This window comes from Pleurodeles waltl, chromosome 8, assembly GCF_031143425.1.
Source record: "Pleurodeles waltl isolate 20211129_DDA chromosome 8, aPleWal1.hap1.20221129, whole genome shotgun sequence".
Taxonomy (NCBI): domain Eukaryota; kingdom Metazoa; phylum Chordata; class Amphibia; order Caudata; family Salamandridae; genus Pleurodeles; species Pleurodeles waltl.
In genome coordinates, this window is record NC_090447.1 from 526,768,024 (window position 1) to 526,791,974 (window position 23,951).

General features: G+C 45.2%; 1 protein-coding gene across 4 annotated transcripts in view; it reads left to right on the plus strand.

Annotated features, from left to right (window-relative positions):
* LOC138250108 (interleukin-5 receptor subunit alpha-like) overlaps positions 1-23,951 on the plus strand; it is a 403,009-nt gene that overhangs the window by 277,365 nt on the left and 101,693 nt on the right. For all 4 annotated transcript variants that reach the window (XR_011194888.1, XM_069204551.1, XM_069204550.1 and 1 more), the window contains exons 7-8: positions 3,451-3,571; positions 3,666-3,847. Coding sequence is in view for 3 of the 4 variants with exons in the window: in XM_069204551.1 (XP_069060652.1) it covers positions 3,451-3,571; positions 3,666-3,847 (303 nt within the window). In the remaining variant the exon portion in view is untranslated. The remainder of the gene's footprint in view (positions 1-3,450; positions 3,572-3,665; positions 3,848-23,951) is intronic.

The window sequence follows — 23,951 nt, forward strand, 5'->3', positions numbered from 1 at the left end:
CACACACACACACATAAGTATATATTTATATAAAGAGGAGCTTATCAACCCCCAGCCCCTAAACTCAGCCACCCCTGAAACCTAAAAACACCCTTGCCACCCAAATACGCTTTACCCTAAAAATATCCTTTGCCACGTTACCTACCCACAAACCCTAAAAACGCCCTTACCCTCATTCATAAATATATATAAATATATACATGTATTATCTAGTGGCGATCGCCTCTAGTTAGTTATAGTTAGGACCATGTTTCAATAGAAAAAGCGCTTTTTGACCTGTGTATATCTTTGGCACCATTTGACGAATCTTGACAAAATTTTCCGAAACAATTGCCCCGGTGACTCTCGCTGCACAGGGGAAGTTTCAGGGTGATCCGTCCAGCAGGGGCAAAGAAAAAGGCGAGGGGTCAAAAAAGTTAAATTTCTCGTGTTAATTCCCATAGAATCTTTAAACAAGGCCACAGTCCGAACTACTGAATGGAATTACACAAATGTGGCAGAAAGCTAGCTTTCGGTACGCAGATTGTGCTTTCACTTATTTGATGTAAATCCATTCAGTAGTTGTGGAAATATTAAAGGGAAAATACATTTGTATATCACTGGCCAAGACGGCTTCATGAAAAAAGACAAACTTGTGCAGGGAAATGCACAGCTCTGATTGGCTGCTAACACTTCAAACCAGGAAGTGTTGGCAGCAATCTTGGAACCTGGCTTCAACCGAGCTCCCCTACAAAAGTAAAAAATAAACAAACAAGGGGTCAGGGTAGAGTCACCCTGACCCCTTAGCTCTGGTTTTTAAAATTTTTGCAGCGATTCGCGACACATCCACGGATCCGGTGAAAATTAAAAACAGAGCGTGGGTTCCAATGCTTTTTTATTCTGAAGCCTCTGGGTAGGCCAAGTCCCGGGGGCATTGTTAATTTAATGCAGGGGGCTGCGCAGCCCTCCTCAAGGAGCCAATATTGGCCCTGAGGACAGCCAACCCCCAGGGCCTGCTACTGCTATGTCCCGGGGTGCCCACCCCAGGGACATAGCTGTTTGCTTTTGGTTGGTGGGAACTGACAGCCTCTACGAAGCAAAAGCAAACAAAGTCTGGTTTCTGACAGTGGGAACTGTCAAACAGCTCCCATTGTCAGAAAGCAGAGTTTTCCTCTGTCTTCGCTGCACACAAGTATGCGTGCAGGGAAGACAGATGAAAATATTGCCCCCACAAGCAGGGAGCTGCTATAAAGTGCAGCTTTCTGCTTCTAGGAACAATGCCGGCTCCTGCATGACGCAGGAGGCCGGCTAGGACTGCAGGGCCTTGAGGCTCCCCCTGCGGTCCTGTCACTCTCTCTCTCTCTTCCATTCCATAATGAGATGGGAGACAGAGAGAGAGAGAGAGAGGATGTCATTGCATGGTCTCTTCATGCAATGACTTCAAATAATTAGACTAGCAAGATTAGTGGTTCAAATGTTATTGTTACATTTTGATGCAAAGCAGAACAGAGTTTCTTCTGACCTACTGGTAAATATCTTGGACTGTCACTCAGTAGACTGATGGTTCCAAACCTAGTATCTCAAGGCAGAAGGGCAGTTTATTCACTAGTGTATAAACTGTAAAATCTTCCTCCTAGTAATGGAACATTCATGTACCTTTCCTCATGAAGTGTGTGGGCTGAATGTCATAGATATATCTGGACAAAGTACAATGAGGAATCACCTATGGTCTAATGATTAAGTTCTCAGATCCTCACACTAAACATTGAGGGTTCTACTCCAGGTGTGCCCATGATGAGTTTCCTCCTTTAATTTCTTTTAAACTTCAAAAGTTTAAGGTTCATACTCAAAGGTGATCTCACTCTTTTTACTTGACAAATACATTATTTATTTCAATTTGTCTAGGAATATCTCTTTCTAAATATATCATCCATCAGAGCCTAAAAAACTCTCCATCTCTCTGCCTTTCACTCTCTTTCTCTCTCTCTTTCTTTCAATTTTTTTCCCACTCACACACCCACTCAGACCCTTAGACACTCTCTCACAGACCCACTCAGACCTTTAGACACCCTCTCACAGACCCACTCAGACTCTCACATACCCACTCATAGACCCACTGACACCCTCATGCACCCACTCACAGACCTGCGCAGACACTGGTGCACCCACTAAGACACTGATGCACTCACACCCAGACATAGACTCTCACAGCCACTCTCATCCCCAGATACACCCTCTCACACCTATTCTCACACACAGAGAGATAGGCTGTGGCCAACTCCCGCCACCCACAGCCAAAGAACTGTAAGCAATGTAGGGTTGGGTAGTTAGGGTTGTTGGCCACAGGGTTTGGCTGCAGGCCAGGCCTTGCGGGCAACCCCTTCTGCGCACAGGCAAAAGCCATATATGGTGCATGGTTGGATGCTTATAGGGGGTTGGTTTCAGGGACCCTTTGGCCAACTATTGCCACTCACGACCAAAGGCCGTGCACGGCGGTGGTTGGACTAAGGTATAGTAATGAAAATTGCTATACATTAAAAAAACTATAGAAATTCACTGAAAAAAAACAAAGGTTATGGGGACGTTATGGTTAGGAAATAAAATTTAAAAAATCATAGAAATTCACTCAGAAAACAAAGGTTACAGGGACGTTATAGTTAGGCTCACATTTTAAACATACAAAACCATAGAAATTCACCTGTTATAGTTAGAATTATCTCAAGTAACTATAACTTATTCCCTAAGGTAACTATTCAATCAATCAATCAATCAGTATTTGTAAAGCACGCCTGCTCACCCGGGAACTTCTCAAGTCGCTTCACCCTCGCCATGCACTGCTCATTACCACACAAATTACTGAACTCATGGCATCTTTGATAAGGTCATTGATAATGTCACTAACATCTGCAGTAAAATTATTGATCAGATAACTGCATGGTGGGGGCGCGATTTACTTTAGGGCACGAGTTATAGTCACTTGAGATAACTGTAACTATAACAGATGAATTTCTATGGTTTTGTATGTTTAAAATGTGAACCTAACTATAGCGTCCCTGTATAGCAATCTGTAACTGTTTTTTCAGTGAAAAATAAATAAATAAGTAAATATATATATATATATATATATATATATATATATATATATATATATATATATATATATATACATATATATATTTATTTGCAGAATACTTACGTTTTCATTGTAAAGGCATGTGTGGTAAGGGTATATGTATGGTAAAAATTTGTGTGGTAAAGACTTGCATGGTAAAGGCATGTGCATCGTCATGGATGCATGGTAAAGGTATTGCGTGGTAATTACCGTTTGTTAATGCTAATTCCCATACAATAATATTGAACAATCAAATGAATCTACAACATATGCACAATAAATATTGATTTTTCACAGTATGCATACAAATAGAATTTTCAATTGTATGGGGATGTGATATGTCAAAGTATTCTTTGCAGGCATGGATGGCACAGAAGCAGACAATGTTTCTTGTGTAGCTTACCGCACGTCATCAATGAACTGTACCTGGACTCCTGGCATCAAAGCTCCGGATGACACTCAATATACCCTTTCACTGAGGTGAGTAGGTGTTTCCTCACTGCATTCCAAAGAGACGTGAGTCTTAAACTCAGCCAAACTCTTAATGTATATTTGGGAATCTTGGCCAATGCAGGCAAAAAGAAAAATTGGAAAAATGCCACCACTACAAGAAAGATTCTCTGGGAAGAGAGGTTGCATGCCGTATTGATGATCTGAAAATAAATCTGCTGGAAGAGACCCGTATTTTAATTGAAGGACAGAGCAATAAAATGAACATTCGGGTTTTTGATCAAAGGTTTCAACCTTCAAGAACTGGTAAGAAGGTTCATTTCATTCAATTTCGGTATTAGCCTAAATGTTATATATGATATACTTATTTATAGTGACTTTCAGCCAGCCCTCTTCATCTGTTGGTCTGCTATTGTTTCATTCACATTTTCTTCCATTCACTACGGCGTACAGCATGGGACAATGGGCTAACCCACTCAACTATTGGCTAACGTCACTGTTAGTGATAGCATTCTACTCTTTCACAAGGAGCCCTTCGGCACACAAGGTAGTTTTCTTCAGTGCCATGGTCTATTATGGCAATGTGTGCTTTTTGAGACCAAAATACATTTGTGAGTGCCAGGTAACTTCACTTACAATAAAGTTTTACAAAAATCATGTCAAAACAAATCTAGCTATGCCAAAGCCAAAAGGCTGACAGCCACTGCCTGAACTGCTGGCTTTGCCAAATTTTCTTTCAGATTGCAACATGTTCTGATACTTTGTTCATCAGGTGTCATAGAGGAATTTGTTTTGCAAATAGTTATGCTCTGTAACTAGTATGCAGAGTGTGAGGGTTGATATCTCAGGCACTGCTTAATTTGCACACAACAAATAAGTGCCAGGACCCTCATCAGAAGGCAACTGCAGATTGCACCACCCACTGCTGCAGACAGTGCTGCCGATTACAGTACTAACACAGCTACTAACCATGACACTCATACAAGTGTGACACTTCATACTATTCGTTGTGATGCTCATGTTTAGATAAAACAAACAGGGCCACATGTGGCAGACTGTTGTGAGTGCTGGTGTTAGCATTAAGTGTTGGTGCAGAGAACCAGAAACTACTGGCTCAAATTAAGCACTGATCTCAGGCAGTCAAGTGCCTGTTAAGTATCGCTGTGAAAAAAAGTAACCAGGTCCATTGCACTGTGTTTGTATGATTTTGTGTAATGGTGTCTCTCTGCAGAAGCTATTGGAGTTTATATTTCACGAACAGGCCACTTGGCAGGAGTAGCTGGTTTATTCTTCACAACATTCCACTACTAAACCTTTCACTGCTAAACACTGCTAAACACAGGCTTCTATTGCACAGCGAAGGATCCGCTCAATACAGTGGACTTCATGAAAATGGCATGTCATCTTGCAATGGGGGCGGTGAAGCGCGTGAACCAGGATTTAATACACCAGCAAGCCTTGCAGACTCTTTGTCCCTGTTTTTCACAAGCAGTTTGTTTGTCCCCATCATGCCCAGACCCTCCTCACAATCTGTCCCTTCACACAACCACCTACCAGGGCCATGTCTAGTCGGCATCCGTTAATTATCCATTTTCCTTCCATTCATCATCTGCACGTTCATCATTTTTCCTCTGTCACCATCCATATGTTCATTATTCACCATTCCTCATCAACTTGCCACCATGCTGCAATGATTGATCACCATTGATCATTCATGCATTCAGTCATTTATGATTTTCCAACCACCCACCATTCTCAAACCACTCATTTATTCACCACCCATCTATTCTCTATTCTTTGTCTTTTCATCATCTGACAATTCACCATTTTTTAACCCTTCAATTTGTTTGGAGCAATGAGCCTACATTTTCCAGGGATCCACTTACTATTCTTCATCCTTACACCATTCAACATTCCCTAATTATTCCCGCATCATTTGTCACCCCCACCCCTTCATCCACCATTCTCAATCTAATATTCATGAATCATCATCCAGCCATCATTCTCTAATCATATCCCCACCCACCGTTCTCTTGCAACCCTTCCCCACTCACACACCATTATATATTTATCCCCCTTCATTCATGAGTCACAAGTCATCCACCGAGATTACCTTTCCAATAATACTCCCCCTCCATTCACTAATCAGTCCGTCCTTCCATCCACCCACCCATTGATTAGCTATGAATTATCCATTATTCATAACCTGATATTTCCCTTCACCATTCGTTATTCACCATTCACACATCCATCCGCCATTTACCATTGTCGATCAACATATTCACTATCTATTCATGATCCACCCATTCATCACCTATGTACATCCATCCACATTTTTACCTGTCGTTCTCCAGTGCGTCTATCCACCTCTACATCATTCACCCACCCACCTTACACCGCCACCTCTACCCCTCCATCTTGAAACTCACACATTCTTCCTTTCACCCACCCATCTCTTTAGCAATTCACCCATCCTTTTACCCATTCATTCACTCATTTGCTCACTCATCTATTTAACCACACACGTATACACTAATTAACAACACACACGTCTCCACCCCCTTCAACTGCGTCTTTCAGAAGTGGGCATTGTATCTCAGAATATCCCCCAGACACAATAACCAGAGGTACCTCCATAAAGGAACGCTGTAATCCAGATGAGGTTTCCTCAGAACAGCTGTCCAGCTGAGACCTCCAAAACAGGACTCAGCCTGCCAGATAATTCCCCCACTACCAGACATCACACCCCTGATGAGATATAAAGAATAAAACACAATTCTCCAGTTGTGACCTCCGGAACTAGAGGCAATATGAGGCAGACAACTTCCGGAAATTAACACAATACTCGAAACACAGCCTCCAGGACCTGGGCACACTAAATTAAGGTTCCAGAATTGGATACAACACACAGAAGGTGGTCTTAAGAATTGAACACAAGAATGAGCACAACATGGCAAGGGTTTCGAAAGTTGACAAAACTCTGCAGATGTGGCCTCTCGAATATTCCAGGTGAGCCCTTGCCAGTGATGTGAACAGATGTAATGCCCTTCAGTTTGTCTGCTGGTTATATCTCATTCTCTGCACCCCAGCTCCTCGTGCCCTCAGTGCGGCTATTATCACACTGATTACCCCATTTGAGATAATTAAATAGGAGTGTCCAAAGTTACTTGAGAACAAAGGAACTGTCCTGAGCTGCTTATCAAGTGTTACTTGTTTTGTGTCTTACTGAAGCTTGAGAAAACTGTCTTACCATACAAAATTGAAAACAATTGGCATTGTCAATGCATGTTTCTTGGTCTGTGATTCTACTGAGGTCACACAAATTCAAAATATTCCTGAGCAGATATTATTGGTCCACTGTAAAATGAGCAGAGAGAGGGAGTCTTTTTTGGGAGTTTGATTTGAGGTTTGAACAGAATGTCCAACATATGTAAAACATACTGGGTTTGTTATGTCTTTTGTAGCACGAATACAGCAGCAGTATCACACTAGCTTTCCCATTTCCCAAATGATTGTTTCCTCTCCTTTCCCACATCATTTCCAATAGTAACACATAGAGAATGAGAATGAATAACACACAAGTTTATTAGTTAATTAAAACCATAAAACTTTTCCTTCCACATAAAAGTTTAACAGAGCAATATTAGTGCAATAAGGCAATTACAGATCTTAAGGAAAAAATATATAAAATTTCATTCCACGTAAAACATTTTTTTTTTTTAAGAACTTACTAATGCTATATGACATTAATATTGATGGGGCAACAAAACAAACTTAGTATAGATAAGGCAAATGTAGCTTAAAAGGTCCTGTGTTTAAATGAAATTATATAGGAAATATTTCTTCCACATTGAAATGTAGAAGAGAATAGAAATAGACCAATGAGACATTTTTTAAAAATTGGACACATTGGGGAGAGATCTTCTGTTGATTATGTTTGCCCCTACTTAAGTCTAATTGTTAGTGCCAGACTTAATTACCAACCTGCTCAGCAACCTGAATCAACTACCTCGAAGCCTTCCCTTCTTTTATATATTCCGAGTGGGTTATAGGGATTTTGCTATCGTTTCTACCCTCCCTATGGCTTGGTTATTTCGAGAGGCTGTGATTTTGAGAGAGAAATTTTCCAAAAATTGAACCAGCCTCATGTTCAATATTGTGTTTCGAGGGTTAAAAGCTGCAAATAGTGCTTGTCTGCAGGATCTAATTCTTAAACTGTTTAGTTCTTTTTTCAACAAGAGTCACCTTTCAACCGCCAACGCTAGACAAATGCAGACCACGTGCACCAAGTTTTCTTCTGCTAGATGACAGAGACGGCACTCCTGGGGACCTACTTGCCGCTCCTTTTTTCCATTTTGGCAAGAGAGTAACACATAGAAAGAGAAGGCACAGCTCATTTTCAGCCAGGTCATGAGGCTGAAAGCACAGTTGAGTGATATCTCCGTCTAGACTTATATGCAATTAAATCGGACAAGAAATTAATGGGGTTGTTACGTCTGATTCATGTCCCATGTAAGAACGGATGACGAGGAAGAACTGTAGTGAATCCTATCTTGTTTTAATGGGAAGCAGGAGTTAGCTTAGCCTTCTGGCTTGCAGACCTGTGCCCCCATCACACAGTAACTTTGACCCTACTTAGCTTGCTCTGTTTTAGCTCAATTATTTAATTATATGTTTCCAAGGTGGCTGCATTGTTTTAGTTAGGACAATGTTTTAGTTTTCTGCTTTCAGTGCCACTCTCCCAAGGCGTCACTATCAGCACCAGTACATAGGTAAGATGTAGGTATTCACATTAAGTACTTTCCCAGTTTGGGCTTTCGAGTAATTGTTTATGTAATTGCCGCCCAAAGCATATCTTGTTATCTATTCTTTGGGAACAGACCTACGTTAGTGGTCCGAGCAGATATGTATAAATGCACCTCACATAGACAGAAAGTCAGAGGGATTCCTACCAGATGCCATCAATGCTATCCATGCTGCACATCGCCTTGACGCTGACCCAGTCTTCGTGTCCTCATGGAGTCTGAGCTAGAGACCTCATTCCAAGGTAACAAGGGTTGGGTGGCTCTTCTCATGGACATGCATTGGCAGATTAGGTTTGACACCCCTAGCTCTCTTTAGGTTACAGGTTAGGTTCATCATGCTAGGGTATTAGGACATATTTCATATCTTATGTCATTTTATGTTATTGCAAGATGGTGAGGATCTTTGTATTAATTACTATTGTTTTCACAATTCTATTTCTTGCACTGTTCATTATCCTTATCATTGCAGCCCATGCAACTTATTGTAGATTGCAGTCTTGTTAAATAAAACCTATTGAAAACTTTACTGCATCTCCTTTATTGCCTGTGTTTGATTGAGACATGTTGTTTGTGTGAGAAAGGGGTAATCTACGTTTAACCACGATACTCGCTGAGTTGTCGCACTCTTGAGTTCATGTGTAAATGCTGCCATAAATCACCTTTTACTGTTGGATTTTTGGTGAGGTGCTGCTTGTGATCCGGGAGGGTTGGGACAACAGTTGTGACTTGTTGTAGGACTGGCATAGTTGCCTACAAACATAAGTTCTGTCAACCTCAAACCAGCAGTCTTGCCTAGAGCAAGAGTCAAACTAGGACAGAACAAACATTGGCAAAGCCAATAGGTTTCGCCTTTTTTTATCGTTTTGCATTCTATCTTACTATCTAACCGGATTATAAATATTACAAAAAGGTTATAATAATGTGTGTTTTCAATTTGATAAACCGTTAATAGTTGTTTATGTTGTGATGTATGTTGAATTAATAAACAACATAAACACCTATTAATGGTTTATTAGATTTGTAATCATGTGTATTGTTGTTTTCTGTATTAAGTTAATTTGTTTTGGTGGTTGTTAGAATTTTTGGGTAATAGGGTGGGCAATATTTTAAATATGAAGCTTATTAATTGATTTAATTTATAAATACTGCTATATGTTCATTTTCATTTCAGGTTTTTATAGATTTTTTTAAATTTTGTAATGTTAAAATATATATTTCCATTTTTTTAGAAATATATTTTATGTTTCATATATATGTATATAAAGCTGAGGTGGGAATAGTAAATCTGCCCCCTTCAAAGTCAAACACTTTCTTTACTGTTGCTCAGGTTGAAGTGGGAATAGTAAATGTGACCACTTCTAAGTTCAACACTTTCCCTACTGTTGCGTAAGTTGGAGTGGGAATAGTAAATCTGACCCCTCTAACGTCCAACACTTTCCCTATGGTTGCTCAGTTTGAATTTGGGTTAGTAAATCTGATCCAAGTCCAACACTTTCCCTCCTGTTGCATTTTTTGGAGTGGGAATAGTAAACATACTCCCTCTACGTTCCATCACTTTCCCTGCTGTTGCTTAATTTGGAATAGTAATAGGAAATCTAACACCTCCAATGCCCAACTCTTTACCTGATATGTATGTTAGAATTGAAATAGTAAATCTGGCCCTTCCAAAGTCCAACACTTTCCCTATTTTTGATCATGATGGAGTGAGAATAGTGGATTTTACTCCTCCAATTCTAATTTTTCATCTGATTTTAACTTGTTTTAATATATTTTTGTTTTAATTTTAGAAGTTAGGTTTGGGACAGAAAGTCCTTTGCATGATGATGAACATGCTCCCCAGTCCTGAGTGCTCCAACTTTACTGATTTGTGAATCTCTAATGCAGACTTTTGTTGTAATGGGCGAGCGGGGACCATACATGTGTGCCATGACATAGGTGTGTCCCACGATTTCAGTCTTTTCAGACTAGGGGGGTGCCCAAAGTCGTACTCTCATAGTGGTGAAAGGCTACTGCTTTTACTCAGAGCTAAGCAGTGTAAGCGCCGTGGTGGCAGCATATCGTGAGGTGATCAGTAGGAGTGAACAGGGCCTTTTTACCTATGTCACTGGATAAAGGCCCACAGGCTCACTCATTTAAAGTTCTGCTGCTGTGTGCTTAACTCACCTTTGGCCAACATTAGTTGGTGTGTAGGGCTGTGTGGTATGTGTGTGTCATACATGTGCTGGGTGTATATGTGCATGTGAATGGTACAATACAGGGGCAATGCAGTACTGTGAAGTGCATGTATATTGTATGCAAGTGCTGTGTGTACATGTGCCCGTGACTGGTACAATGCATAAAATATGAAGTTCTGTACAGTGCATGCAGATTATGCATGTGCTGGGTGGACTGCATAGTGAAAAAATAGGAGAGGAGGTAGAGGAATCCCACCCAAACGGATTTGTGTATTGCTGTCTTCCTATGAGCTGGGTGGGACACACTGGAGGAATGGAGAGCCAGGCTCACCAGTTCCCTTCAAAGGGTGCTTTTTGAATCAGAGACAGGTCCCTGGGAAGGGGCCTGGGCACATCTCAGAAAGGAGATAGGGCTGATAGTGATGTGTGAGGAGATGGCTGGCTGCTGGCTGCACTGATCGGGTTGCTGTCCATGTGCCAGAACAAGCCAGGGAACTCATATGCTATCTAGGAGAGGCAACTGCTGCAGCTTTAGAGACTCCAGTTGCCCCAATCCTTCTGGTGAGGGAAGATTGATTTTCAGGCCAGACAGCCCCGGAGAACACGCTTGACCGACTACCTTTCGGTGCTGTAACACTTTTGACTTTAATTAAGAGTTTGAATGGGATTCCTGAGACTCGGACTACTAGTGGGGCTTAACTTGAATGCTGTGTGTAGTGAATGGGGAATATCCACTACCACTAACTTGAGGGGATTGGGACTCAGGGACCCGCCTGCAACGCATTAGAGCCTGACCTCAGGGGACTGTGTGTATTGTTTGTGAATGTTATATCTTACTTTGTGGTCATATATAAATACTCCTTTTTCCAGAAAAGCAATTATTTGACTGGAAAATAATGTATTGTTTCTGCTGTGCCTATTTTCAGATGTTAGCCTGTGTTCACCCCCTTGTGTCAGGGATATTTCGTCAAACAATCATACAGCAATAGAAGCATTTGAATTTACAGCTATGCAACTGCTCTGCTAGTCAGTGAGCATATTCAGAGGACTCCTATAACCCTGCAGTGTCATTTTCACCACATTTTTTGCAGCCCTACACTGGCATTATGACATTATGTCAAACAGTGAAGACATGCTTTAAAATGTTTTCCTTGGAGCCCCACAATTTCACCTGTAATAGTCCCAGACATTAGGCCATAGGCTAAAGGTACAGCAAGCAGCTGGACACATTTAACATTTGCCTCTATGCAACATGTAAGAATCATACGCATGATGAATCTGGCACAGGAGCGGAGTAAAGCCAAGGTAATTTTCAGACCACCAGGAAAGAAGCTGTAAAAGAATAGCAATGCGAACAAATGCAGAGAATGATCATTTACTATTAAACAAAACACAAGGAGTGGCTTTAAACATCCCAACCTGCCAAACTCTGCTATTGTTGTGGTCCAGCATTTCCACACCTGGGATATATATCGATTAAAACCAGCCATGTGGCAAACCTGTTGCAAATTTGTGCTCAAAACCAGAATCAAGTGAGATTCAGATAATTCTAATGGTAAGGAAAGCGAGAGTGTGTATACTATGTAATTTGCGAACCACACTACCAGAGGGTCAATCCGTGAAACTGTTATCAAAGGACTGCATCAAGAAAAGTGACTTTATTATGCTTCAAAGGAAGGTTTGCACAGGAAAATTTGCTAGAAGGCAGAGTCAAATACACTATGATATTTGTTTCAATATATGACAAAATTCAAGTGAAGACTTAACTGACATCATCAACTGTTGAAAATGTTGAAGTGGATTGTCACATTACCATTGTTTATCAATGTTTCATTCCACCTGAGGAATTGACAGAATTTGGCAACTCTGTATTACTCTTGTAACGCGGAGTTCCGTCCAAATCCGCCAGTCGCCGTGTGGCAGAATTTTTTCCTTAGATGCTCCAGTAATGTGAGCATGTGTGAGATTTGGCATCCCCTAGCACCATTTTCTAACATGAGCAGTCCCAGTCAGAGGGCTGCTTCTAGAGTAGATTTGCTTCCACTCAAGTAGGTTTTGTACTCATGCTGCAGCAAAATTAACTGGAATGCCTGGACACTCTTGCACACAGCAATGGTGCTTTTTGTGCTGATTTTTCAGCCTTGTTTGTGCTACTAGAGCTAAGTTGTAGCATGGGCAAGGTGACAGGCCTATTTCCTCCCTTTGGCAGAACTCTGCAGAATCTCACAGCATTTGTTATGTAACTCCATGGAATTCCGCAAAGTGAAACTCTGCAAGTTCCGCACACCCCTAAATAACTCAACAAAAACATCTTTTTGTCAAAGATACAATCATTTGTGTGCTCCCCAATGCTTGCTTCCACCAACCTGCCAATCATCATCAGCTACTGAGGTGGTGGGTGGCCCTCTTTGAATATTGCTAAAGTATAAAAGCCACAATTCCAAAATGGCCGCCCATGAATCTTTATATGTGCGCACACCTGCGAAGCAAATTTAGAGTGCTTTTGCTGTACTGTAATCTGGCAGAGTCCTTGGTGTTCCACTAAGAACTCTGACAGTTGAAAGGATTTTTGGAATGTAATGGGAACTCTGCAAGATAAGTTTCTGGGTCAGTTGGTGGAGACCTGGGAGACTTGTGGCCGGTTTCGGTTGGTGGTTCCTTAATAAACTTCTTCTCACCAAACTTGGATGTGTAAGTGCCGTTATAACACTGGCGACGAGTTGTCTGGGAAGAGACAGGTGGCACCACCAACCTCTCCTTGGACCCACGGAGGATTCAACACTCTTACCGTTCTTTCAGACTCCGTCGAGCATCTTCCTTGAGCCAGCTGCTGAGCGGTGATTTCTGGAGGCCAATCTTCCTCTCTTTGGGACTCTTGGGCTGCCGCAAGTCCTACTGTTTGGGGCTGATTGATTTGCCCCGTGCAGCTTGTGTGGAGCAGTATTACCGGTCACTGGATCTTGCCGGTGAAGCGGTTCTGACGACGCTCGGGTGTTTGGCACAACACCCGAGCAAATTTGGATCAAGGTATTTTGGTTGCTTAAAAATAGACGCACGCGCGCAAGTCACCTGAAGGTTTACGGTGTTCTCGTCGATAGACACGCGTGTGTGCGGCACGTCTATAAACAACTAGACTGCATCGTCTGGCGGCCATCTTGAGAGTACATTGGATTCGCAGACGCGCGTGAGTGCAGCAAGTCTATAAGCAACTGAACTGCATCGCCTGGCAGCCATCTTGGAAGTACAGTGGATTCACCAGTTTGAATGATTTAATTATTGTATTTCCTCCATGGATTTTCTTTTCATTATTTGTTTTCACTATGGCAACTACCACAATGTCACAAGCACCTGCATTTTTATCAGATAAAGGTGAACCAATCTTGCCATGGAAACTATGGAAACATTTATTTGATTCATATTTGATAGCCATTGGGAGTGAAAAGTTTTCCCGTGCAAGAAAACAAGGCGTACTTTTACATAATTTAGGAGTGGAAGGCAGGAACATCTATGACAGCTTGGAAACCTTGTCTATTGGTGGAGCGGAAGGTGAACCAAGAGATGTCTATGAAATGTCAGTCAGAATGTTGACAGAACACTTTGAATCCAAGCTTAATGTAGTTTTGGAAAGGCATATGTTTCTTGCAAGAGTTCAAGGGAAGGCAGAAAGTATAGGGAATTTTGTTGCTTCCTTGCGAACGTTAGCATGCACTTGTGATTTTGGTGACATCACTGGACACGCCTGCTGTTGGTACAGTGTACAAGTTGATCTCTGATGAGAGAAAAGTTATTAACAAAAAATCCTGATTTGAAGGAAGCAATTGCTATTGTGGAGGGAATGGAGAGTACTAGTAACTGGATTAAAGAGATGAATGTTCCTGAAACACACAGTATTTCTGAAACTGACACTATAAATGTGACCCATGAACAGGATGAAGTGTTGAAAGTGAGCTTTGACAATAAATCATCTGCCTCTGCAAGAGAAAGAGGGAAGGAAAACAAAGACACTGGGGCGCGGTGTTACCGTTGTGGTAACCCAGGACATACTGCTAATAGTCCAAACTGCTATGCAAAAAACTCTGTATGTAGGAGGTGTGGAAAAGGGTTCATTATGCCAGGGTTTGCAAGGGCGACAAGCAATGGAGTGTTGATTCTGTTATGGAGAGTGTAAACAAAATGGTGTTCTGTGTGAGGTCAGATGATAACCAGGTTGTGGGCAATGTTGAGGTTGTGGATGAGGGACCGATCATTAAGAGTGTGCAGTTAAATTAGACAACAAGGTTCTCAAGGTGTTAGCGGATTCGGGGTCTCCCTACATCATGATGGGCGATAAAAATTGGGAAATTATATTTGGCGATGAGTATGGTCCTTTAGCAGAGCCTGACATTAACCCAGTGAGTTATGGGGGGACTAAAATTGATGTAGGGGGCTATAAGGTCATGAAAATCCAATTTCGAGACAGAACAACTGTAGGCAAGGTTTATGTAGCGAAGCAAGGGGATAATCTTTTCGGTTGGCGCCATCAGCGAGACATGGCCATCAAATCGGATCCTAACTCCACCTGTCAGGTCATGGTTGTGAGCGATCAGGATGCAAATCTGGATATTTTAAGGGAATTTCCCACAGTTTTTACTGATGAACTGGGGTGTTTGAATAACTTTGAGCACAAAATTATTCTCAAGAGTAATGCTATTCCTTCTGTACACAAAGTAAGGAAAGTTCCTAGACTACTGTTGGAACCCCTTAGAAAGGAACTCAATAGACTACTGGATTTGAAGGTAATTGAATCTTCTGAGTGGTTGGCTCCAATTGTTTTGACACCCAAATTCAAATGTGTGTAGACCTTAGAGACCCCAACAGACACATATGGGTGGATCGCCAACCCTTGCCAAATATTTCGGAAGAGCTATCTGGTTAGGAGGTTCAAGATTCTTTAGCGTTTTAGATCTATCGTCAGCTTACCACCAGGTTGTTCTTCATCCTGATTCCAGACATCTAACTTTTTTTATGACGCCGTTGGGAGCGTATCAGTTCCTAAGAATACCGTTTGGGCTAGCCTCAGCAGCCCCTTGTTTCCAAAGCATAATGAAGAGGGTTTTAGGAGGAATTTCTGTTATTTTATTTTTCCAGGATGACATATTGGTGCATGGAAAGACGTTGAGTGATCATGACAGGATTTTAAGGGAAGTGTTGTATAAATTGGCTTCATCAGGGTTGACTGTGAAGAAAGAAAAGTGCAAATTGTGGGTTACTGCTGTGACCTATTTAGGCCATATAATTTCAGGTGAAGGTATTAAACCCAAATTAGAGCTGGTTGATTCCATTATCCAGGCACCTGAACCAACGGACAAAGACAGTGTCAGATCTTTTTTAGGCCTGGCTGAGTATTACTCCAAAATTATTGCTAATTTTTCAAGCATGGTTCAACCTTGAGATCTCTCTTAAAGAAAGGAACTGAATTCAATTGCACAAGTGAGTGTAGGTCTGCTTTCGTCTTTATTAAGAGCAATATTGGCAAAATGCCCATTTTGGGACATTTCGATGTATTTGCTAAGACCATATTGTACACGGATGTGAGCATTAATGGGTTAGGAGCTGTTTTGAGCCAGGAGGTGAAGGGTGAAGAGAAGGTAATTGCTTTTGCTTCCGGTTCTCTTAAAGGTGCAGAACAGAACTATTCTGTTATTGAAAGAGAAGCCCTTGCGTGCTCTTGGGCCATCAGGCATTTCAAGTTCTACTTGTGGGATTTACCTTTTGCAGTGAGAACAGATCATAGGCCCCTCATTCAGATTTTTTCTTCAAGGAAAAGTGAAGATTTAACACCCAGAATAAAAAGGTGGGTAGAAGGTTTGATGGAGTATAATTTCCAGGTGGAATATACACCTGGTACGATAAATAGTGTGGCAGATTTTTTATCACGTGCTTCTATTGATTGTGAGGATGAAGGGGAAGATGTTGTTAGTGTGATCAGTTGGGTGAGAGAGTTGGCCATTTCTGAGGAAGAGTGGAGGTGTGCAAAAGAGCAGGATGCTGACAGGAGGATACATGTGGAATTTATTGTAAAGGGATGGCTGGATTTTAAAGATGTCCCTGATTCTTTGAAGGGGTTCTGGAATGTGCGAGACAAACTTTGTTGTAGCAAGGATGAGTTATTCAGAGGAACCAAGACTATTCCTCCAATAGGTGTGAGGGAAAAGACAGTCAATTTGGCTCATGAAGGCCACATGGGCAGGAATTTAACCAAGTCAAGGTTGAGAGAGGTGTACTGGTGGCCAGGCCTAGATCGTGATGTGAAGGCTGTGGTGAAGGACTGTGTGTCCTGTGCATGCAGTGATAAGTGCAAATCTGAAGTTAAGGCTCCACTTTCCCCTGTTGATGTACCAGAAAAAACTTGGATGAAGTTGGGGCTTGATTTTATGGGCCCGTTTCACTTGTTACCTGCCAATGAACATTATGTTATACTTCTAGTTGACTAGACCTTGAAATGGGTAGTGACAACATGTGTGGGCTCACTGGAGACGAAGACTGTAATTGAATTTCTTAAAGAGGAGTTTTCTCGTGAGGGTATACCTAGTCATTTGGTAACTGACAATGGAGTGCAGTTGACATCTCAAGAGATGATAGACTTTATGAAGTTGTTTGCTGTGGTGCATATGAGAACGGCCCTGTACTTGCCCCAAGCTAATGGTCTTGCTGAAAGAATGAATACGATGGTGAAATTTTGTGTTCAGGAGGCTGTTGAGACTAGGACACCATTGTCTGACCTGCTTAGAGAGATGTGGTGGGAACATTGCAATACTCCTAATGCATCACTGCGATTTCCCCTTTTGAGTATTTGAAAGGCAGGGATGGATGTACCAAAATGAATCCAGTATGGATGAGAGGGATGTTGCTGCAGTCAGAGCAATTGAGTGAGAAGCTGAACAAGGGATATGAACTTAGAAGAACTTATCAACAAAAATATAAATCTAGATATGATTCCAAACATAGGCCCTCATTACAACCCTGGTGGGCGTTGTTAAAGTGGCGGTAAGACCGCCAAGAGGCCGGCGGTAAAAAAAATGGAATTATGACTGTGGCAGAAACCACCAACATAGACAGCCACTTTAACACTCCGACCGCCACGGCGGTACAAACAACCAGCATGGCGGTCACTGCCAACAGACAGGCGGAAGACAATGTACCGCCCACACCATTATGAGAGGCCAATCCGCCATCTTTTCCGGGGCGGATTCAACGCGAACAAAAACACAGCGGAAACAGGACTTGGAAGGGAAAACGCTCACCTCTATACACCCCACGGGGAACCAGGACGCCATGGAGCCGGAACTCCAAATTCTACCTGCCATTCTCTTCCGGCTCCTCTACCAGGAGCACGACCGACGACGGCGACCACCACGGTGAGTATGGCACCTACGACACAGAGGAGGGGGAGGGAAAAGAGAGTGACACACACACGCAACATGCAACACCCCCACCCCCGCCCTCACCCACAACACCATACACACAAATACATGTTGAAACATTACATTTACACCCCCCAACCCCACCTGGAAGAACGCAAGGACAAAATGAAATGATTTGAACAATTGTAATGAGTAAAAATCCAGTAGTCAAAAATATATATATACACTATTAACAAATATGTACACCAAGATTTCAAGTCCATGTATTGCACCTACATAGTCCGTGGACCACTGGGCCCTAAATGCATGGGCGATACCCGATCCAAACGGAGAGAACACTGCTGGGGCATCAGATCGAAATAAAACAGGCGCCTCAGGGGTAAGGGAAGGCGGGGCACCTCAGCCGGATGAGTGCACAACGCCAGCTCCACGAGGAGGCTCCATGCCCAATGAGGTATCCTGGGGAGTGCAAAGCCACAGTCTCTCAAGTCTCTCCAGTGGGTGGTTTGCCAACTGCTTTATCCTGAGGAGTGAAAAGCCACAGTCTCTCAAGTCTCTCCAGCGGGTGGTTTGCCCACTGCTTTATCCTGGGGAGTGCAAAACCACAGTCTCTCAAGTCTCTCCAGTGAGTGGTTTGCCCACTGCTTTATCCTGGGGATGGTTTGCCCACTGCTTTATCCTGGGGATGGTTTGCCCACTGCATTATCCTGGGGAGTGCAAAGCCACAATCTCTCAAGTGGATAACAGTCTCCACTGGTTCTGGAGGGGGCTTTGTGCCCAGAGTGCTTAATCCTGCCACAGACAGAGATAGTGGATGTCATTCTCCGCTGGTTCTGGAGGGGGCTTTGTGCCAAGAGTGCTTCATCCTGCAAAGGACAGAGATAGTGGATGTCATTCTCCACTGGTTCTGGAGGGGCCTTTGTGCCCAGAGTGGTTCATCCTGCCAAGGACAGAGGTAGTGGATGTCATTCTCCACTGACGGTGGGCCAACATGGAAGCTATCCAGGCCCCTGGAACTGACCATCAGCCACGTACGACTGACCACTGGGGATGGCAGCAATGTCTGCGGTGGTGCCACTGGCACAGGATGTGGCGTGGCCCGTGGCGGTGCTGGCGGCGGCCTCAGTGGCGGCGGTGCTTGTGGCGCTCATTGGGCAACGGTGCTGGTGGGTGGCTCAGTGAGTGTGCTGCTGGCGGCGGTGTCCTGGGAGGCGGTGCTGGTGGGTGGCTCAGTGAGCTTGTTGCTGGCGGCAGTGTCCCGGGCAGCGGTGCTGGTGGGTGGCTCAGTGAGCATGCTGCTGGCGGCGGTGTCCTGGGCAGCGGTGCCTGTGGCTGCGGTGCATGTGGCCGGTGGCGGTTTTGTCCGTCGTGCAGGTTGGCGGCGACTTCCCTTTCTTCCTCACCTTGGATGGTGGCACATCTGTCTTGCCACTCACAACTGTAGTCCTGGGAGAGCCCTTGGTGGCAGGTGTTTTGGCTTTCTCCCTCCGGGATGTGGCCAACTTCTTTAGTTTTTGAGGGGGGGGAATATCCTTGGCCTGGCTCCTTGGCACACTGGCTGCCCTGCTGCTTGGCGCACTCCAGAAGCCGGTTACTGCTGGCACCACTGTTCCCGGTGATGTGGTGGCTGATGTGCTGAGTTTGGACCTGGACAAGCGGGCCCTACGGGACAGAAGGGGTGGGGGAGGTGTAGGGAAGAGGTCAAGGTTTGACAGGAAATGTTTTTTAGACACACTGGGACGGTAGATGGAGGGGGTTTGGGAGTGGAGTAGGAGGTAGTGGTTGCAGGGGGTGTATGTTTGCTGACTTTAGGTAAAGGTGCATGGGCTGGAGGCTGTTGTGAGGTGGATGGCTGTTGGGTGGGTGTGTGACTGCGTTTGTGTAGTTTGGGAGGAGGGCTCACAGATACACCGGTAGAGGACACAGGGGATGTGTGACTGAATGGTAGTGGGGGTGGGGACTACACGTGAGCGGTGTGTGGTGATGGGCGTGCTGGTGATGGACGTAGTGGCTGAAGATGTAGTGCATGCAGGTGTGAGTGGAGACGTGACAGGGAGGGAGGAGGGAGACGTGGAGGAGGGGGACACAGTGGAGGCAGTGGATGTTGGCATGTGTGCATGGGTATGATGCGTGTGTGAGTGCCTGTGGGATGTGTGGTGCTTATGTTTGCCAGAGCTACCCTTGTGTGTTGAGGTGTGTGCATGCTGGTCTGATGGTGTGCCTGGGATAGGCTGAGGTACTGGGGATTGGGTCTGGGTGGAGGAAGTTGGAGGGGGGGGCTGGACACAGAGACAATGGCTGCCGTCAGTGCTGAGGCCAGAGTCTGAAAAGCTCGCTGTTGGGCTGCCTGACCAGAATGAATGCCCTCCAGGTATGCATTTGTCTGTTGCAACTGCCTCTCTACACCCTGGATGGCATTCAGAATGGTAAACTGCCCAACAGTGAGGGATCTGAGGAGGTCAATGGCCTCTTCACTGAGGGCAGCAGGGCTGACAGGGGCAGGGGCTGAGGTGCCTGGGGCGAAGGAGATGCCCACCCTCCTGGGTGAGCAGCCACGGGACACACGCTGAGGGGCTGCTGGGAGGGCGGTGCGGGTAGGGGGGTTGGCAGCGGTACCTGTAGATGCGGTGGGCACAGAGGGGCCCGCCACCGCAAGGGAGCTCCCATAAGAGGAGGAGTCGGTGCCGCTGGTCTGAGCTCCTGACCCTGCCATGGAGCTCACCTCACCCTCCGTCCCACTGGTGAATTCAGAGTCCGTAGTCTCACCCTCCAGAGCCATGTGGGGTGCAGCTCCCTCCTGCTCCGATGGCACTGCTCCTCCGCCTGATGATGCTAATTCACACAAGAACAGGGAGACCACAAAAAGGGGGGAGAAAGAAAGTAGAAAGACATGTTCAGTGCATGCAATACTGCTACCGTTGGCGGACACTACAGACACAGCAGCCCTCTGCACTACGCCATGCACTTAGAGTTCCCTAATTAATCACAGGGCTACGGAGTACAAGGCCTATGCCCGATTGCTCAACACATGGAAGTCACAGGAGCCTGACTAGGGGTAGATGGCTCTTACCACTGGTGGGGATGGGGTGCCACTGAGCCTGCCTCACAAAGGGTCCTTGTCTGCAAAACTCACCCTGGCCTAGGGTAACCCACTGCCCACCTCCCCCACCCAGACACCTCCCATGCGCACTGAATCAGCTGAATGAGAGTGTACTAACCCCTAACATACCTATGTCACACAGCTCTAGTCCATGAGGAAACATAGCAGAGGTCACAAAGTGGGACCCACACCTGTGAAATCGAAAGGGAAAGTGACAAATCAGGGCCCATACACTGGGTGAAAGGGACAGACAGATGAGAGGTAGAACAAGTGTATCAGATGTAGGAGACAGTGATGTCTTCTTACCTGTGTCTCACTGGAAGTATTGATGAATCACAGTGTTTCTGTTGTCTATGTCCTCTTCTTCTGCCTCCTCTTCTTCACTGTCCACAGGCTCCACAGCTGCCACAACGCCTCCTTCAGGACCATCCTCCGGCACAAAAGGCACCTGTCATCACAAAGCCAAGTTGTGCAGCATACAGCAGGCCACGATGATCTGTCATACCTTCTTTGGTGAGTAGAATAGGAAACCACCTGTCATATGGAGGCACCTGAACCTGGCCTTCAGGAGGCCGAAGGTCCTCTCTATAACCCTCCTAGTTCACCCATGTGCCTCATTGTAGCGTTCCTCTGCCCTTGTCCTGGGATTCCTCACTGGGGTCAGTAGCCATGACAGGTTGGAGTAGCCAGAGTCACCTGCAAATGTCGAGGGACAACTGTTAGACACACACTAACCCTTAGGGACAACCCCAGACAAATATTCACACTGTATAGGGTCCATGTCCTCACCTAATAGCCACACATGGTGCCTCTGGAGTTGCCCCATCACATAAGGGATGCTGCTACTCCTCGGAATGTAAGCGTCATGCACTGAGCCAGGAAACTTGGCATTCACATGGGAGATGTACTGGTCAGCCAAACACACCATCTGCACATTCATAGAATGGTAACTCTTCCGATTTCTGTACACCTTTTCTCTCCTGCGGGGGGGACCAAGGCCACATGTGTCCCATCAATGGCACCTATGATGTTGGGGGTGTGTCCCAAAGCATAGAAGTCACCTTTCACATTAGGCAAATCGTCCACCTGAGGGAAAACGATGTAGATGTGCATGTGTTTCAGCAGGGCAGACAACACTCTGGACAACACTTTGGAGAACATAGGCTGGGACATCCCTGATGCTATGGCCACTGTCGTTTGAAAAGACCCACTTGCCAGGAAATGGAGTACTGACAGGACCTGCTCTTGAGGGGGGATACCTGTGGGATGGCGGATAGCTCACATCAGGTCTGGCTCCAACTGGGCACACAGTTCATGGATTGTGGCACGGTCAAGTCTGTAGGTGACAATTATATGTCGTTCTTCCATTGTTGACAGGTCCACCAGCGGTCTGTACACCGGAGGATGCCGCCATCTCCTCACCTGCCCCAGCAGACGTGCTCTATGGATGAGAAGAGCGAGCAGAGGGTCAGCCAACACTGAGGTACGAAAACACAACTTTAGTCCACACATTTGTCAATCCGCTATGTGCTTGTCTTAGTGTGTATGCAAGGCCTAGATATGTGTGACGCATTTAAAATTAATGCCATGTGGTCCCCTGAAATGGCGGCTGCCTGACCTGTAAGGTGGGACAATGGAATATGAGGTTACTCCGCTGGCGTTGTACACCGTCGCGGTAGGCAGTCGAAGACCACGGCGCAATCCTGCATTGGTTAACATTGGACTCTATGGGTCCCAGGAGCCAATGACGATGTACGCCGGCGGTGACGGTACACACCGCCGTGGACGTGACCGCCATTTTCTGTCTGTTCACTCACTTGATACCTGATCTTCGACAGGAGAGGACCTACACTGCAAGTGCTGCTGTGACCTCAGTCTGGGAGCGACAATGGCTACACTGTCTGGGGAAAGGGCCCCTGCCTTCACTTCAGAGGAGTTGGACAAACTAGTGGATGGGGTCCTCCCCCAGTACACGCTACTCTACGGTCCTCCAGACAAACAGGTGAGTACACTGTGAGCATGTGGTATGCGCAATGCCTGTTTGGAGTGGTGTGGATGGGAGATAGTGGGGAGGGAATGAGGCGTTCATGAAACGATGTGAGTGTATGTGCGTCAGGGCAAAGGTGGGAACTTGGGCCAATGACTGTGATGGTCCGGACGGTAATATTTTCTCCTTTTCCCCTGTACTATTCCTCTAGGTCAGCGCCCACCAGAAGAAGGATATTTGGCGTTCCATCGCCAAGGAAGTCCGGACCCTGGGGGTCCACCACAGACGGAGCACCCACTGCCGTAAAAGATGGGAGGACATTCGACACTGGAGCAAGAAGACAGTGGAGGCCCAGCTGGGGATGGCCTCCCAACGTGGGAGGGGTGCCCGTCGCACCATGACCCACCTGATGTTCTGGATCCTGGCAGTGGCATATACGGAGTTGGATGGGCGCTTGAGGGCATCACAGCAGCCACAAGGGGGTGTGTACACTCTCATTCAGCTGATTCAGCGCGCCTGGGAGGTGTCTGGGTGGGGGAGGTGGGCTGTGGGTTACCCTAGGCCAGGGCGAGTTTTGCAGGCAAGGACCCTTTGTGAGGCAGGCTCAGTGGCACCCCATCCCCACCAGTGGTAAGAGCCATCTACCCATAGTCAGTCTCCTGTGACTTCCATGTGTGAAGCAATCGGGCATAGGCCTTGTACCCCATGGCCCTGTGATTAATTAGGGAACTCTAAGTGCATGGGGTAGTGCAGAGAGCTGCTGTGTCTGTAGTGTCCGCCAACGGTAGCGGTATTGCATGCACTGAACATGTCTTTCTACTTTCTTCCCCCCCCCTTTTTGTGGTCTCCCTGTTCTTGTGTGCATTAGCATCATCAGGCGGAGGAGCAGTGCTATCGGAGCAGAAGGGAGCTGCATCCCACATGGCCCAGGAGGGCGAGAC